Source organism: Ursus arctos, unplaced genomic scaffold, assembly GCF_023065955.2.
Source record: "Ursus arctos isolate Adak ecotype North America unplaced genomic scaffold, UrsArc2.0 scaffold_26, whole genome shotgun sequence".
NCBI classification, from domain to species: domain Eukaryota; kingdom Metazoa; phylum Chordata; class Mammalia; order Carnivora; family Ursidae; genus Ursus; species Ursus arctos.
The window spans coordinates 168211-186690 of NW_026622941.1; the positions used below are offsets into that span (position 1 = coordinate 168211).

Below are 18480 nucleotides of genomic sequence, written 5' to 3' on the forward strand. Positions count from 1 at the left end.
TAAAATTAAAAAAAGAAAGAAGAACTAATACCTATTTTTCTTTATTTTTCCTTTTTTTTAATGTTTTTTTATTATGTTAGTCACCATACAGTACATCCCTGTTTTCTGATGTAAAGTTCGATGATTCATTAGTTGTGCATAACACCCCGTGCACCATGCAATACGTGCCCTCCTTACTACCCATCACCAGCCTATCCCATTCCCCCATCCCCCTCCCCTCTGAAGCCCTCAGATTGTTTCTCACAGTCCATAGTATTACTTGGCCATAAAAAAGAATGTATTCTTGCCATTTGCAACAACAGGGATGGAGCTGGGAGTATTATGCTAAGTGAAAATAAGTCAGAGAAAGACAAATACCATATGATTGTACTCATTTATGGAATTTAAGAAACAGAACAAATGAGCATAGGGGTAAAAAGAAAGAGAGGGGCCACCTAAGAAACAGACTCTTTACTACAGAGAACAAACCGCTGGTCATTAGAGGGAGGTGGGTGGGGGGATGGGTGAAATAGGTGATGGGGACTAAGGAGTGCACTTGTGATGAGCACCAGGTGATGTATGGAAGTGTTGAATCACTATATTGTACACCTGAAACTAATATTACACTGTATGTTAACTAACTGGAATTTAAATAAAAACTTAATAATCCAGGGGCAAGAAAAAACCTTACTAAAAGCAATTTAATTAAATTAAAAAGTAAATAAACATTTTTTAAAAAGAATGTGTGATAAAGTATATACCAGTATATATATGTATATATATATATACTGTATAAACATATATATATGTATAAATATATATATACACTTTGTGTGTGTGTGTGTGTTCTGTTTGAAAGAAATCAATGGAGAGATTCAGGGGCCCACTTGTTGATTTATTCCTCCTCTGATATTTCTGATACTGATATAGTCCAGACACCGTTTTAACCAAATCAGTGGCTGTCAATCCTGGCTGCAGTTTCAAATCACCTGGGGAGTTTTTGAAAGTACCAGTGCCCATATGTGGAATTTCAGAAACAAAACAGATGAACATAGGGGAAGGGAAGGAAAAATAAGGCAAAATCAGAGAAGGAGACACAAACTGAGGGTTGCTGGAGGGAAGGTGGGTGGGGAGATGGGGTAATTGGGTGATCAGCATTAAGGAGGGCACTTGATGGAGGGAGCACTGGTTGTTATAAGCAATTGATGAATCACTAAATTCTACCTCTGAAACTAATAATACACTATACATTAATTAAATGGATTTTATATTTAAAAACAAAAAAAATTAATTAATTAGAATAAATTAAAAAAATAAAAGTAACTACCTGAGCCCCACCCTAGACCAACTGAAACCAAATGTCTGGTGGTGGAAACAGGTATTCACATATTTTTTTTTGATGTAAAGTTCGATGATTCATTAGTTGCGTATAATACCCAGGGCACCATGCAATACATGCCCTCTCCACCACCCATCACCAGCCTATTCCATTCCCCCACTCCTCTCCCCTCTGAAGCCCGCAGTTTGTTTCTCAGAGTGCATAGTCTCTCATGCTTCATTCCCCCTTCTGATTACCCCCCCCTTTCTTTATCCCTTTCTCCTCCTACCAATCTTCCTGGTTCTTATGCTCCATAGATGAGAGAAACCATATGATAATTGTCTTTCTCTGCTTGACTTATTTCACTTAGCATTATCTCCTCCAGTCCCGTCCATGTTGCAGCAAATGTTGAGAAATCGTTCTTTTTGATAGCTGAATAATATTCCATTGTATATGTGGACCACAACTTCTTAATCCAATCATCTGTTGAAGGGCATCTCGGCTCCTTCCACAATTCAGCTATTGTGGACAATGCTGCTATGAACATTGGGGTGCATATGGCCCTTCTCTTCACTATGTCTGTATCTTTGGGGTAAATACCCAGTAGTGCAATGGCTGGATCATAGGGTAGCTCAATTTTTCACTTTTTAAGGGACCTCCACACTGTTTCCAGAGTGGCTGTACCAATTTGCATTCCCACCAACAATGTAGGAGGGATCCCCTTTCTCCACATCCTCTCCAGCAATTGTTGTTTCTTGCCTTGTCAATTTTTGCCATTCTAACTGGCGTAAGGTGGTATCTCAGTGTGGTTTTGATTTGAATTTCCCCATGGCTAATGATTTTGAACATTTTTTCATGTGTCTCTTAGCCATTTGTATGTCTTCATTGGAAAAGTGTCTGTTCATATCTTCTGCCCATTTTATGATTTGTTTATTTGTTTCTTGTGTATTGCGTTTGAGAAGTTCTTTGTAGATCTTGGACACCAGTCCTTTATCTGTAGTATCATTAGGCATTCATATTTCTTTTTAAACTTCTTAGGTGATATAGTTTAGATTGTTCAGAATAATATCTTTTCTCTGGCAACTGTTCAAAGAAGACTTTTAAAAGTACAGGTCGCTGTGAAAAATTGAATATATGAAAATGTACAATAATATACACGTTAGTCTTACCTCTTCAATATCTTGGTGAAACCCACATTCATAATTAATACCTGAATCAGGGAGTTAAGACAGCAGGTCTGTCCAATGTTGTGTAAACCAACCGGGCCTATACAGGGAAGGGAAAAAAATACTGAGGACAAGGGCAAGCTAAGGGACTCAACAAAAATCAAATGTTTTTCTAAAACCTACTAAGGACATGAAATTCTGCAAAATACTCTCACTAGTACAAAGACTTCACTAAAGAGCTTGCAAACAAATTGGAGAGGAGAGATAAAGCATGGGACTCTGAAAAACAAAATAGTAGTAAAACTTTTAACAGTTCATTAGGAAAAGAGAGCTGTCACAAGAAAGAGTAAGCAACGGCAAATGAGTTGTACAAGCAATTGTTAAAAGAGCAAAGACAAAGAAAGAAACATTACAGAAAGCATAACTGGGAGCATTATGAGTTTCCCCCACTCAAGTTGTTCCCTACAGAGTTGTCAGAATGGGCATCTATACAGCTCAGAGATAAAAGTCATTTCCTAGCTAGTCTATTTCAGGGTCCAGTGGAAAGGCCTCTGCCCAGTCCCCACCATGTGGCTGAAGGAAATCAGGGAGGGGGGAAAAAAAAGCTCTGGGGGAGATTCACTAATCTAAGCTCACCTCCAGAGGCCAGAAGCCAAAAGGAACTTCTGAAGATGTGAGAAAACCAAAAGAAAGCATTTATCTGATGTAATAGCAACCAAACTCTCCTTTCCCAACTCAACTTGGGCTAAGCTGATTCCACAAGGTGAGTAATTTAAGAGGGAGGGAATACCACTAATATCAGAGTTCCTGGGGAAAGGACTTTTGCATATATGAGATAGGGCATTAAGATGGAAAAAATCCAGAGACAGCAAGTAATCATAGATTTCGGCTCCTGAATCAGCAGAAGCACTTTGCCTCTAAACATCCTAGCACACAGGTATAACAGTATAGGCAGGAACCAATGTTGGCTGCTGCTATGTGCCAAGCATTAATCTGAAGCACTTTCCAGAGATTATCTCACTTACCCCTCCCAACAACCCTATGTGCTCAGTACTATGGTTATTCCCATTTTACAGATGCAGAAATGGAGGCATAAGAAACCAAGAGTCATTAACCACAAAGCTCTACTGCTTCAGAGTACAGTGGGTGAGCAAAGCATTTCCATGTGGTCAAAAAGAGAAAAATGTGAGGATCTAATGACCGTGAGGACAGTCCCAGGCACTGATGCGCTCCCTTAGCTGCTCCTTCTTCCGCTTCATGTTGTTCTCTTCCTTCTTCTCAATGGATTCTGCTGAGAAATGCTGAGACTCAGCCAGGATGCACTGGCAAATTTCCTCAGGGACCCCAACACCTGACTCATTAGCGATCACTCCAAAATCCCCAGGTCACTGTCTGCCAAGCCTGTCTTCAGGACTGCACACTTCCAGGAAGAGCTCACGTGAGTCAGCTTTGGTGGGAATTCTGTGAAAACACATCAGAGGTAGGTAAGGATAAGGGGAGAGGGAGTGCACATTCATGTGATCAGTTCTGATTCCAAAGAGACAAGTCTTATGTGGATAGAGCTAGTTTATTATGCTGAGTGAAATAAGTCAGAGCAAGAAAAATACCACATGATCTCAATCATATGTGGAATTTAAGAAAGAAAATAGATGAACATATGGGAAGGGGGAAAAGAAAAAAAAAAGGAGAGAGGGAAACAAGCCATAAGTGACTCTTAATGGTAGAGAACAAACTGAGGGTTGATGGAGGGAGGTTTGGGGGAGATGGGCTACATGGGTGATGGGCATTAAAGAGGGCACTTATTGGAGGAAAGAAAGATGGCAGAGGAGTAGGGGACCCCATTTCAACTGGTCCACTGAATCAAGCTGGATATCTACCAAACCATTTTGAACACCCACAAAAATCAGCCTGAGATGTAAAAAGATATATCTGGATCTCTGCAAACAGAATGTCTCTGGTGGTTGGTCTCAACGTATGAAGCAGGGAGCTGTGACTCTGTGGGCAGATATCGGAAGATAAACAGAAGGGGGAGGGAGCCACCATAAGCTGGTGCCAGGAAGGTGAGATAACACTGGAGGGCAAAGGGCACTGGGGACCGGGCACAGACAGCGGAGGGGAAAGGACTTTAGGGAAGCCCCCCAGACTGAAACCTGGCGCTACAGGGGCATGCATGAACTGGGGGTGGCTGGTGGTTTTAGAAGCACAAAGGGCAGAGATGTGCCCGGCCCTGGGAGCAACAGCTGGGAGTGCTGCTGTGGGGTGCACAACCCAGGAGACTGCAGTTTTTAGCAACACAGGTAGAAATGGAGACACTGTGGCCTGGACAGCTCAGTGAAGAGTAGACTGTGATCTCTCTGTTCTGAGACAGACGTTTGGATGTGGTCATTTCTGCTCTGAATCCTGGAAGAGACATGGAAAGCCGCCAGGGAAAGCTGCCAGAGAACAAAAGCCCCCCAAATATGGTTTTCACGGAGCCCATCCCCCCCCCCCACAGGGGGCAGGGCAACTCTGCCCAAACAGGGTTGCCTGAGTAACAGCGTGGCTGGCCCCTCCCCCAGAAGACAGGCTGGAAGAACAATAGGACAACAACTCTGAGGTCCCTATAAAATCGGTGCATCTTGCTTGGGTTGTGGTTAATACTTTGGACTCTGTACATTCCCTCAACCACCCCTCAACAGAATGACTAAGAGGAGGAACCCCCAACAAAGAAAAGAATTAGAGACTGTGGGCTCTGCCACAAACCTAAAGGATATGGATATAAGCAAGATGTCAGAAAGACTTCAGAGGAACAATTATGAAGTCTATATTTAGGCTTGAGAAAAATATTAATGACAATATAGAATCTCTAAGGGCAGAAATGAGATCTAATCAGGCCAAACTTAAAAATGCTATGAAGTATGAGAGACTATGGACTCTGAGAAACAAACTGAGGGCTTCAGAGGGGAGGCGGGTGGGGGAATGGGATAGACTGGTGATGGGTAGTAAGGAGGGCACGTATTGCACGGTGCACTGGGTGTTATACACAACTAATGAATCATCGAACTTTACATCAAAAACCAGGGATGTACTGTATGGTGACTAACATAATATAATAAAAAAACATTAAAATTTAAAAAAAAGAAATATAAAAACACTAATTCAAAGGGATACATGCACCTCTATGTATATAGCAGCATTTTTTACAATAACCAAATTATGGAAGCAGCCCAAGTGTCCATTGACTGATGAATGGATAAATAATATATAAATATATATAAATCTGAGAATATATAAATATATATATTTTTTATATATTCTCACATACAATGGAATATTACTCAGCCATCAAAAAGAATGAAATCTTGCCATTTGCAACAACATGGATGGAGCTAGAGAGTATAATGCCAAGTGAAATAAGTCAGTCAGAGAAGGACAGATATCATATGATTTTCCTCATATGTGGAATTTTTTTAAAAGATTTTATTTATTTATTTATTTATTTATTTATTATTTATTTATTTTAAAGAGAGAGAGAAAGAGAGGGTTAGAGCAGGGGGAGGGACAGAGAGAGAAGAAGAGGGAATCTCCAGCAGGCTCAGTGCGCCAAGCCCAACACGGGTCTTGATCCCATGACCCTGAAATTATGAGCTGAGCCGAAATCAAGAGTTGGATGCTCAACCAACTGAGCCATCCAGGTACCCCTCATACGTGGAATTTAAGAAGTAAACCAGCAAAGGGAAAAAAGAGAGAGAGACAAATGAAGAAATAGATTCTTAATTATAGAGAACAAACTGATGATTACCAGAGGGGAGGTGAAGTAGGTGATGGGGATTCAGGAGTGCACGTGTTAAATCACTATATTATACACCTGTAACTAATATTACACTGTATGTTAACTAGCTGAAATGTAAATAAAAACTTTAAAAACTTTTTTAAAAATGCTATGATGAAGTGCAGTCTAAACTGGATGCTCCCACTGCCAAGGTAAACAAGGCAGAAGACAAATTAGTGAGCTAGAAGATAAGATGATAGAAAAGAAGAAAACAGAGGAGGTATGGGAAAAAAACAGATTAAAGCCCAAGGGATTTGAGAGATTGACTCAATGAAACATTCCAATATCAGAATTATTAGGATTCCTGAAGGGGTGGAGAGAGAGAGAGGTTTAGAAGATATATTTGAGCAAATCATAGCTGAGAACTTTCCTAATCTGGGGAAGGAAACAAGCATTAGTGTCCAAGAGTCAGAAAGGACCCCTCCCAAGATTGATGAGAAAACAAACTGAGGGCTTCAGAGGGGAGGGGGGTGGGGGAATGGGATAGGCTGGTGATGGGTAGTAAGGAGGGCACGTATTGCATGGTGCACTGGGTGTTATACACAACCAATGAATCATCGAACTTTGCACCAGAAACCAGGGATGTACTGTATGGTGACTCACATAATACAATAAAAAAAATTAAAAAAAAGATTGATGAGAAAAGACCAATGCCACGACATATAATAGTACAATTTGCAAACCTTAGATCCAGAGAAACATCTTGAAAGCGGCGAGGGGGAACAGATTTCTAACGACAGAGGGAGGAACACCAGAATAACGTCAGACCTGTCAACAGAAACATGGCCAGCCAGAAAGTGCTGGCAAGACTCATTCAGGGCAATAAGTCAGAAGAACATGCAGCCAAGGATACTTTATCCAACAAGGCTGTCATTCAAAATGGACGAAGAGAAAAGGACCTTACAAGACTGGCAAAAACTGAAAGAATATATGACCACCAAGCTGGCCCTGCAAAAAATAATAAGGGAGGTTCTATAAAAGAAGAAAGACCCCCAAGAGTGATATAGAACAGAAATTTACAGAGACAATCGATAGAAACAAGGACTTCACAGGCAACATGATGACATTAAGATTATATCTCTCAATAATCCCTCTCAATGTGAATGGCCTAAATGCTCCCATGAAACAGCATAGGGTTGCAGATAGGTTTCAAAGACAGGACCCATCCATCTTGTAGACCCTGTCTACAAGAGACTCATTTGAACCTAAAGATACATCCAGCCTGAAAGTGAGGGGACGGAGAACAATTTTTCATGCCAACGGACCTCAAAAGAAAGCTGGGGTAGCAATTCTCAGAGAAGACAAATTAGATTTTAAGCTAAAGACTGTAGTTAGAGATACAGAAGGACACTATAACATTCTTAAAGGGTCTATCCAACAAGAGGATCTAACAATTGTAAATATCTATGCCCCCAACAGGGGAGCAGCCAACTACACAAACCAACTGTTAACCAAAATACAGAAACGTATCAATAATAATACATTTCATAGTAGGAGACCTCAATGTTCCACTCTCAACAATAGACAGGTTATCTAAGCAGAAAATCAACAAAGAAACAGAGCTTTGATTAACACACTGGACCAGATGGACTTCATAGATACATACAGAACATTCCACCCTAAAACAACAGAATACTCATTCTTCTCGAGTGCACATGGAACTTTCTCCAGAATAGACCACATACTGGGTCACAAATCAGGTCTCAACCGATACCAAAATATTGAGATTATTCCCTGCATATTCTCAGACCTCAATGCTTTGAAACAGGAACTCAATCACAGGAAAAAATTCAGAGGAATTCAAACACTTGGAAGCTAAAGACCATCCTGCTTAAGAAACTGAGTGCCTCGGGGGGGGTGGGGAATGGGATAGACCGGTGATGGGTAGTAAGGAGGGCACGTATTGCATGGTGCACTGGGTGTTACACGCAACTAACGAATCATCGAACTTTATATCGGAAACCGGGGATGTACTGTATGGTGACTAACATAATACAATAAAAAAATCATTTAAAAAAAAAAGGATATTTGGGTCTGGTACCTTTCCTTCTGTTTCTATTTTTTGAAATACCTTTAGGAGAATAGTTATTATTTCTTCTTTGAATGTTTGGGAGAATTCCCCGGGGAAACATCAGGCCCTGGCGTTTTGTTTTTTGGAAGGTTTTTAATCACTGTTTCGATCTCTTCATAATTAATTGGTCTGTTTAAAAAATCAATTTCTTCCTGTTTCAGTCTTGGTACTTTATAGGTTTCCAGGAAGGCCTCCATCTCTTCCAGATTGCTTAATTTATTGGCATAAAGCTGTGGATAAATGTTTCCAATAATCCTTCCTATTTCATTGGTGTTGGTTGTGACCTCTCCCTTTTCATTCATAATTTTATTGATTTGGGCCCTTTCTCTATTCTTTTGGATAAGTCTTGCCAGTGGTTTGTCTATTTTATTTATTCTTTCAAAGAACCAGCTTCTAGTTCTGTTGATCTGCTCTACTTTGCTCCTGGTTTCTAATTCATTGATCTCTGCTCTAATCTTGATCAACTGCTTTCTCGTGCGTGGTTTAGGCCTGTTCTTCTGTTGCTGTTCCAGCTATTTGAGGTGAGAATATAAAAACTGCACTTTAGATTTTTCTATTCTTTTGAGTGAGGCTTGGATGGCTATGTATTTTCCCCTTAGGACTGCCTTTGCAGTATCCCATAGGTCTTGGACCGTTGTGTTTTCATTCTCGTTGGCCTCCATGAGGCCAATATTACCTTGATACCCAAACCAGGCAAAGACCCCATCAAAAAGGAGAATTACAGACCGATTTCCCTAATGAATATGGACGCCAAAATTCTCAACAAGATCCTGGCTAATAGAATCCAACAGTACATTAAAAGGATTATTCATCATGACCAAGTGGGATTCATCCCTGGGATGCAAGGGTGGTTCAACATTCTCAAATCGATGGGTGTCTTAGATTTTATCCAGAAGGAAAAAGCCAAAAATCATATGATTCTCTCAATAGATGCAGAAAAAGCATTTGACAAAATACAGTATCCTTTCCTGATTAAAACCCTTCAGAGTGTAGGGATAGAGGGTACATTCCTCAATCTCATAAAAACCATCTATGAAAAGCCTACAACAAATATCATTCTCAATGGGGAAAAGCTGGAAGCCTTTCCCTTAAGATCAGGAACACGACAAGGATGCCCACTCTCGCCACTATTATTCAACATAGTAATAGAAGTCCTTGCAACAGCAATCAGACAACAAAAAGGGATAAAAAGTATCCAAATCGGCAAAGAAGAAGTCAAACTGTCTCTCTTCGCAGATGACATGATACTCTACATGGAAAACCCAAAAGAATCCACCCCCAAACGATTAGAAGTTATAGAGCAATTCAGTAATGTGGCGGGATACAAAATCAATGCTCAGAAATCAGTGGCATTTCTCTACACGAATAATGAGACTGAAGAAAGAGAAATTAGGGAATCCATCCCATTTACAATAGCACCAAAAACCATACGTTACCTTGGAATTAACTTAACCAGAGACGTAAAGGACCTATATTCTAGAAACTACAAATCACTCTTGAAACATTGAAGGAAGACACAAAAAGATGGAAAAATATTCCATGCTCATGGATCAGAAGAATTAACATAGTTACAATGTCCCTGCTACCCAGAGCAATCTACACTTTCAATGCTATCCCGATCAAAATACCGAGGACATTTTTCAAAGAACGGGAACAAATAGTCCTTAAATTTGTATGGAACCAGAAAAGGTCCCGAATCGCCAAGGAATTGTTGAAAAGGAAAAACAAAGCTGGGGGCATCACAATGCCAGATTTCGAGCTGTACTACAAAGCTGTGATCACAAAGACAGCATGGTACTGGCACAAAAACAGACACATAAACCAATGGAACAGAATAGAGAATCCAGAAATGGACCCTCGGCTCTTTGGGCAACTAATCTTTGATAAAGCAGGAAAAAACATCCGGTGGAAAAAAGACAGTCTCTTCAATAAATGGTGCTGGGAAAATTGGACAGCTACATGCAAAAGAATGAAACTTGACCACTCTCTCACACCATACACAAAGATAAACTCCAAATGGATGAAGGACCTCGATGTGAGACAGGAATCCATCAAAATCCTAGAGGAGAACATAGGCAGCACTCTCTACAACATCGGCCAAAGCAACCTTTTTCATGACACATCTCCAAAGGCAAGAGAAACAAAAGATAAAATGAACATGTGGGACTACATCAAGATAAAATGCTTCTGCACAGCCAAGGAAACAGTCAAAAAAAACCTAAGAGGCAGCCCACGGAATGGGAGAATATATTTGCAAATGATGCTACAGATAAAAGACTGGTATGCAAGATCTACAAAGAACTTCTCAAACTCAATACACGAGAAACAAATAAACAAATCATAAAATGGGCAGAAGATATGAACAGACACTTTTCCAATGAAGACATACAAATGGCTAAGAGACACATGAAGAAATGTTCAAAATCATTAGCCATCAGGGAAATTCAAATCAAAACCACACTGAGATACCACCTTACGCCAGTTAGAATGGCAAAAAATGACAAGGCAAGAAACAACAATTGTTGGAGAGGATGTGGAGAAAGGGGATCCCTCCTACATTGTTGGTGGGAATGCAAGTTGGTACAGCCACTCTGGAAAACAGTGTGGAGGTCCCTTAAAAAAGTGAAAAATTGAGCCATTGCACTACTGGGTATTTACCCCAAAGATACAGACATAGTGAAGAGAAGGGCCATATGCACCCCAATGTTCATAGCAGCAATGTCCACAATAGCTAAATCGTGGAAGGAACCAAGATGCCCTTCAACAGATGACTGGATTAAGAAGTTGTGGTCCATATATACAATGGAATATTACTCACCTATCAGAAAGATCGATTTCTCAACATTTTCTGCAACATGGACAGGACTGGAGGAGATAATGCTAAGTGAAATAAGTCAAGCAGAGAAAGATAATTATTATATGATTTCTCTCATCTATGGAACATAAGAACTAGGAAGATCGGTGGGAGAAGAAGGGGATAAAGAAAGGGGGGTAATCAGAAGGGGGAATGAAGCATGAGAGACTATGGACTCTGAGAAACAAACTGAGGGCTTCAGAGGGGAGGGGGGTGGGGGAATGGGATAGGCTGGTGATGGGTAGTAAGGAGGGCACGTATTGCATGGTGCACTGGATGTTATACACAACCAATGAATCATCGAACTTTGCACCAGAAACCAGGGATGTACTGTATGGTTACTAACATAATATAATAAAAAAAATAAAAATAAAACAAAACAAAACAAAACAAAAACCATCCCAGAAATGCAACAATAAAAGTTAATTACGACACATTCATAAAATGAAGTATTATGGTGACATTACAATAATTTTAGACTAAGAAAGATGGGGAAATGACTATAACATTTCATTGAATAAAAAAGAAGTTATTAAAAAATCATATGGTATGAACCTAATTTTTAAATCATAAATATAACTACAGAGAGAGAGAGGAAAGACTGGGATGAAATATACCAAAAATGTCATTAAAAAGTAACTCTCATTGGTGGGATAACAAATCATTTTCCCTTTTTAAATTATTTTTCTTAATTTCCAAACTTCTTGCAATTAATTAATATGCAATTTAAAATAAGCAATAATTCATTTAGGGGATAGATTTAATAATATGTCTTAAGGGAACCTTTGTTGGCAATACTGTTCCTACATCAAGATCCAAAAAATTAACAAATTAGGGATGAGAAGAACTGTTAGAATTTCTTTTTCTTAATTCTTTTACAAAATGTGAAGCAAAGGTAAAATCAGAAGTGGGAAACACCTAAATATGTAAGTGGCATACATTAATAAATCATGTTAAATGAATCAGATAATAACCTATTTTACTTAGTATTTATTTTTATTTATTTTCAATACTCTTAAACAGTCTTAATAAAGGTCTCTTAATATATTAAATAAATAAAAACAATCTCCTAGTCTTATGAGGCTCAGCCTGAAGGGTTAAACTAAGAGAGAAATGACGCCAGTTGGCAATTCCATGAGCAAGAAATAGGATTTTAAGACCACACTGAGGGAAATCTGATGAAACAGAGTAGAAAAGGACCAGCCTGTGTTTTCCAGAGACATTGTTCTGTACTCTGTCAAGACCTCGATATTGGGATGCCTCGGTGGCTGTCCGTTGAGCGTCTGCCTTTGGCTCAGGTCATGATCCCAGGGTCCTGGGATGGAGCCCCGCTTCGGGCTCCCTGCTCAGCTTTCCCTCCGTCTGCTGCTCCCCTTACTTGTACTCTCATGCTGTCTCGCTCTCTCTCTCTCTGGCAAATAAATAAATAAAGTCTTTAAAAAAAAAAAAAGATCTCAAAACTACTTATGTTAGCCAAATATAGCAGTAAAACCCAGTGGAGATTATCATTTGGGCAGGCTGGTAGGCCAGATTCCAAAAGGAAAATCTTCAGAGCTGATCACAGAGGAGAAACAGGTAGGTGTGGCTACAAAAGGAAGGAAAATGAAACCGAGAGATCTAAGAAGGATGAAGGAAGGCGGAGTTGGCAGAGAACATGGAGTTGACATAAGCAGGTGGTGATAAGCACACCGCAGAGAAAAAAGGATGGTTTTATTCCAAGGAAGCTGAATTTTCAAACTCAAGCCCTGACTCAAAAAATTGGCTCCAACAGAGGATTTTTAGGGCAGTGAAATTATTCTGTATGATACTATAATGGTGGATACACATCATTATACATTTGTCAAAACTCATATAATGTACAACACCAAGAGTGAACCCTATTGTAAAGTATGAACTTTTGATGATAATGACGTGTCACTGTGGGCTCATCAATTGCAGCAAATGTACCACTTTGGTGTCAGATGTTGATAATGGTTGCGATGAGGGTGGAGGGAGTGATAGGGTATATGGGAACTCTGTACTTCCCACTCAAATTTGCTGTGAACCTAAAATTGCTCTAATCGTCTATTATTTTTTTAAATTCTTTTTAGTTTCAAGAACTAAACTAACCTTGCTCCCAACCTTCCCCAAATTTTACCCTTAAAATAAATAGGAGATGTGAACGATAGAAGCAGATCTAAGTCCACCATCATTGTAGCCACAGAATCAATCAGGGTGTTCCAAGAAACAGCAAAAAATGTGATGCAGGAAACCTGGGTCATCTAGGTCTCTAACTGGGCTCTTCACCCACAACTAGACTCTCCCTAAGGAAAACTGACTGTCTTTAAATGCCCTAAGAGGAACAAAATTAACGTGCCTAGAACATGATACAAACCACCTCACAGCCTTCCAAATCCAACCCATCATGGCAACAACAAATTTAGACCTCATCTTTTTTTTTTAATGCTTTTTTATTATATTATGTCAGTCACCATACAGTACATCCCTGGTTTCTGATGTAAAGTTCGATGATTCATTTGCGTATAGACCTCATCTTTAATCATTTGTTGTATGTTTCTTGAGTAATGGTAATGTGCTGTGTACACGGATTAGAACATACCAGATGAAACCCCAAATAAGAAGGAATGAATCTTGGGACTACTTTATCTAAAAGAAACAACCCATGTGGAAGGCATTAGGACTTACCTTCTTTGAGGCTGTGTACATGTTAAGTATTTCCCCTTTGCAAGCCCATCATAGTGTAAAAGTGCCAAAGGCATGAGCACTGGGTGTTACATGCAACTAATGAATCCTTGAACACTACATCAAAAACTAATGGCGGCTAATTGAACATAACATATGAACATATGTTGGCTAATCGAACATAATAAAAAAATTGAAAATTTAAAAAATTTAAAAAATAAAAGTACCAAAAGCACAACACATTTTTAATAGTGAAAAAGGAAAAACAAAACAGAAAGCTTTTTTTTTAGTTCTTTGATAGTGCTCCATAAATCAAGATGGAACTATATATACCTATGTTACTCTCCTACCCATTTTGTTCCTATGAACACGTTAAATAGTCTAGATATCTAGATTTAAACACCCCCCCATCTCACTCTGCCACTACATAACACTATAAATACATGTTTTCAAATGTTTTAAAACATTTGCCTTGTTTAAGGGGTGCCTGGGTGGCTCGGCTGTTTAAGTGTCCGACTCTTGATTTTGGCTCAGGTCATGACTGCAGGGTCCTGAGATTGAGCCCCTGGTCAGGCTCTGCGCTGAGCATGGAGCCTGCTTAAGATTCTCTCTCTCTCTGTCTTCCGGTGCCCCGTCCCCCGTCAAATAATAATAATAATAATAATAATAATAATAATAATATATAATGTAAATAATTTGCCTGTTTTCTGGAACAATTTCAAAGTATAACTACCTCAATGCTATAAAACATGCAGTTAATGCCACTGTTTTAATTTTCAAACACTTTGAACCCAGATTTTCAAGAGTCATAGAATGAAGTTTTATGTTTAAACATCTGAATTTAGCTTTCTTCCAGGAAAAGAATGCGAGGAGGTTGGAGGGGGGTTAAGACTAAAATACGCTGATTTGCACAATTTGACAAAACCTTTCGAATTTCTCAGTATATATGCTCAGTGACCCAGCAATTCCACTTCTAGGAATTTTTCACAAATATATTTGTATATTCACACGAGCGTGTATATAAATGTGTAACTGCTGCATCATCTATACCGGTAAAAAGTAAAAACAACATAAATGCCTATGAATTGTTTAAATAAATGATGTAGTTGCCACATTACGCACCAATTTTTTTAAAATGAGGTTGACGTAGCTATATGTCTTGCCAGTAAAAGAGGTCCATCATATACTGTTAAGTGGGAAAAGGCAAATGACAAAACAATTTTAATGACTTGTATGGATGAAAATTCCTGGTAAAGTATACAAAAAAATGATACTGAGTTGAGGAGTAAGAGAAATTTCGGTTTCCACTTTACTATCTGTCTGCATTGTTTCAATTTTTTTTTACAAGGTTGCAACGCTTTTGGAATTTCTTTTTAAATTAAACACAAAACGCAAGAAAGACCAAATAAATATGTCAAGTTGCAGAAAAATTCATTGGCCCAATATATGTATGTAATGAATACAGACTATTATTGTAATTTGCAAAATCCAAATAAATTCCTTGATTGCCCAGGTGGCATCTGAGCAAAACCCCCTTGGATGTCTTCCCTGGAAAGAAACTTCCAATATTAACACCAAACTTGCCTCAATTTCCACGGAAGCGTCAAACCTCCACTGCGAAGTTCAATGCTAGGGAAACTCAGAAATACCTTCTCTAGCCTTGCTAGCGCCGAGCTGGGCGGAGAGAAGGCACAGGGGCTGCAGAGCGGCGGCAGAGTCCTCAGTCGTCTGGCCCCGCGCGCGGTCGCAGGCTGCTCCTCCTGGGTTGGCTCAGGCACCGCCCACCCGCCCCCGCGGCCGCCCAGCTTTCGTTTCCCACTGAATGGAAAGTGAAACTCAGCCAGAGGCGGCGTGAGCCCTGCGCCTCCGCTTGGGGAGGAGGAGCGATGCACCGCCCCCACCCGGGAGCCCGGAAGACCCAGCGAGTCTTAAAATTTGCTTTCACGGATGTGTGCTGTGCTACGGGTATTTGCCGTTTGCCTACGATTGCCAGAACGCAGGGGTCGTCTTATCTGGAGTCTTATGATCGTGCGTCATTGAGGAGGGCATGTAATGTGATGAGTACTGGGCGTTATAGAAACAAATCATTGAACATTACACCTGAAACTACTTGAATTTAAATTTTTTTAAAGGATGTGTTTTATAGTCCTTTGGTGTTTCATAGTATACATAACATTTTGTCTTGCGTAATACAATTTCTGAAATTGTGTATGTTAACATCGATGGCTTGTAGATTCAATGAAATGTGGCGCACAGATATAAAGTCCTTGTTCCTTTGTTCTGCTGCTGTTGTGCGGAGCCAGCAGAAGAGGACATAGGTGGTGAATAGTGGAGCACAAAGGGGAAAGAAAGCAAGCTGTTTATTGCTCAGAACTTAGAATGGGAAGATCTAAGAAGATGGTGCTCTTTGAATGCTCTGGTTGACATTTCTCAAAACAAGGCAAGAACGAGTTTCAATTGAAACTGTGTAATAATTGCTTCAAAAGAAAGTTTGGGGGCCACCTGGGTGGCTCAGTCCCTTAAGCGTCTGCCTTTGGCTGGAGTCATGATCCTGGGGTTCTGGAATGGCGCCCCCGCCACCTGCTCCCTGCTCCCTCTCCCACTGCCCCTCCCCTGCTTGTGCTCGCTCTCTTTCTCAAACAAATACATGAAATCTTAAAAAGGAGAAGAAGAAAGAAAGTTTGTGCCTTAAGAAGCATTTTCTGTAGCTTGCATGGTTTCATAGAAAATCACGGATGGATTTCCTTCTCTTTTTCCTTTTTAATTTGAAGTGCAACACAAGAAGCCACACCTAACTGCCTCACTTGAAAATTCTGCCTAAAAATTTGGTCACAGAAGAAGACGCATGGCTGATTTTATGGGATTATCTAGTTCTTCACTGTGGAAAGCTGCTTTTAGAGAAAAGTTATTTGTACAAGATGAGGAACAATTCATAGAACCTGATGCTAATTTTTGTTCTAGGAAAAGGACAGGCTTTGTTGCATGGAATAAGGGCAAGTGGTGTTTTAACAAAAAGGAAAAAAAAACCCAATGACTAATAAAGTACATATTAGCACTTCTTTACATAGCTCATTTCTCCACAAACACTGCTGGATTCATGTGAATTGTTTGCTCATTCTCCTCCACAGCTCTTTCTTTTGTCTATTTCCCTCTGCATTTTTATCAAGATACGCTTTTTTAAATTTTAAACTTCATTTTATTTTGCATGGTTCCAAAAATAAATTATAAGTTTGCTTTTCAGGTGTATATACTAAATCTCTCTCCTAGAAGTCCTTTGGGTAAACACAATCTCTTAAGAAGTGAGTGGAGATAAATTGAAGCAGTCTAACAGAACTCTTAAGTTTCAATTTCCCGGCATGGATTTCAGGGTAGAACTAAAATAGATTATGACTTGGCATCTGTTAAATTATTTTCTATCCTCTGGCAATTTGTTGCCTTAATGGAGGACTTCTTTTAATTAAATATTTTATTTTTGGAAAATAAATTTAAACATACAGAGAAGTTACAAAAATACTACAATGACCCCATTACTATTTACTCATTATTAACATTGTGGCACAGTTGCTTTATTACTTTTCTCTTGTGTATACATACACACATACACACATACACACATACACACATGCCCTGTATGCATATATTTTAAACCAGCGTTCTTTTGTTTGCTGAACAATTTGAGAGGAAATTGCATATCAAGATTCACCACTGGTAATAATCCAATGTATCTCCTAAGATCAAAGAAATTTTCTTACATAAAGTGAGGGCAATTGTCAAAATCAGGAAATTTAATATTGATAAAATAAAATTTTCCAACACATACAGTAAATATTTAAATATTGCCAATTATCCCAAAAATTGTCCTTTATATTAATTCTCTTTTACCCACACAGACTCTAAGCCCTAATACCATTCATCTGGGTTTTTTATTATTAAATATTTTATTTTGAGATAATTGTAGAGTCACAAGCAGTTGTAACAAACACAAGAGAGAAATTCCAGTTTTCCCAACCTGTAAAACAATAGCACACATCACGACCAGGATATTGACATCGATGCAGTCATTGTCAATACAGGACATTTCCATAACCACAAGAATCCCTCATGTTGCACTACTATACCCACGCCTACTTCCTTCCAGCCCTGCTCCCTCCTCATCTGACATTACTCATCTATCCTTCTTTTCACTAATTTGTCATTTCAAAAATGTTATGTATTTGGAATCACACAGGATATAAACCTTGGGAAAAGTTGTGGGTTTTTTTCCACACAGTATAATTCTCTTGAGATTTATCCAGATTGTTGAGTGTATCAATAGTTTGCTCCTTTTTATTGCTCAGTAGTATTACATGGCACCACAGTTTAACAATTCATTTGTTGAAGAACAACTGGATTATTTCTAGTTTTTAAAAAATAGGATTCAGAGGTAGAATTCAGTGATTCGTCAGTTGTATACAACACCCAGTGCTCATTACTTCAAGTGTGCTCCTTAATGCCCATCACCGAGTTATCTCATTCCCCCAACCACCTCCCCTCCAGCAACCCTCAGTTTGTTCCGTAAAGAGTCTCTTATAGTTTGCCTTCTTCTCTGTTTTTATCTTA

General features: G+C 39.3%; 1 protein-coding gene across 5 annotated transcripts in view; it reads right to left on the minus strand.

Moving 5' to 3' along the window:
- Positions 1–15655, minus strand: part of USP18 (ubiquitin specific peptidase 18) — a 62823-nt gene extending 47168 nt beyond the window's left edge. Inside the window, exons 1-3 of one of the 5 annotated variants that reach the window (XM_057318781.1) lie at positions 15466–15655; positions 3665–3924; positions 2467–2563 (exon numbers count right to left, since the gene is read on the minus strand). In XM_057318781.1, coding sequence (XP_057174764.1) covers positions 2467–2563; positions 3665–3722 — 155 coding nt within the window. In that variant the 5' untranslated portion in view covers positions 3723–3924; positions 15466–15655. The other 4 variants (XM_048216569.2, XM_057318780.1, XM_057318782.1 and 1 more) reach the window with 4 other exon arrangements.
- Positions 15656–18480: the final 2825 nt, after the last annotated feature.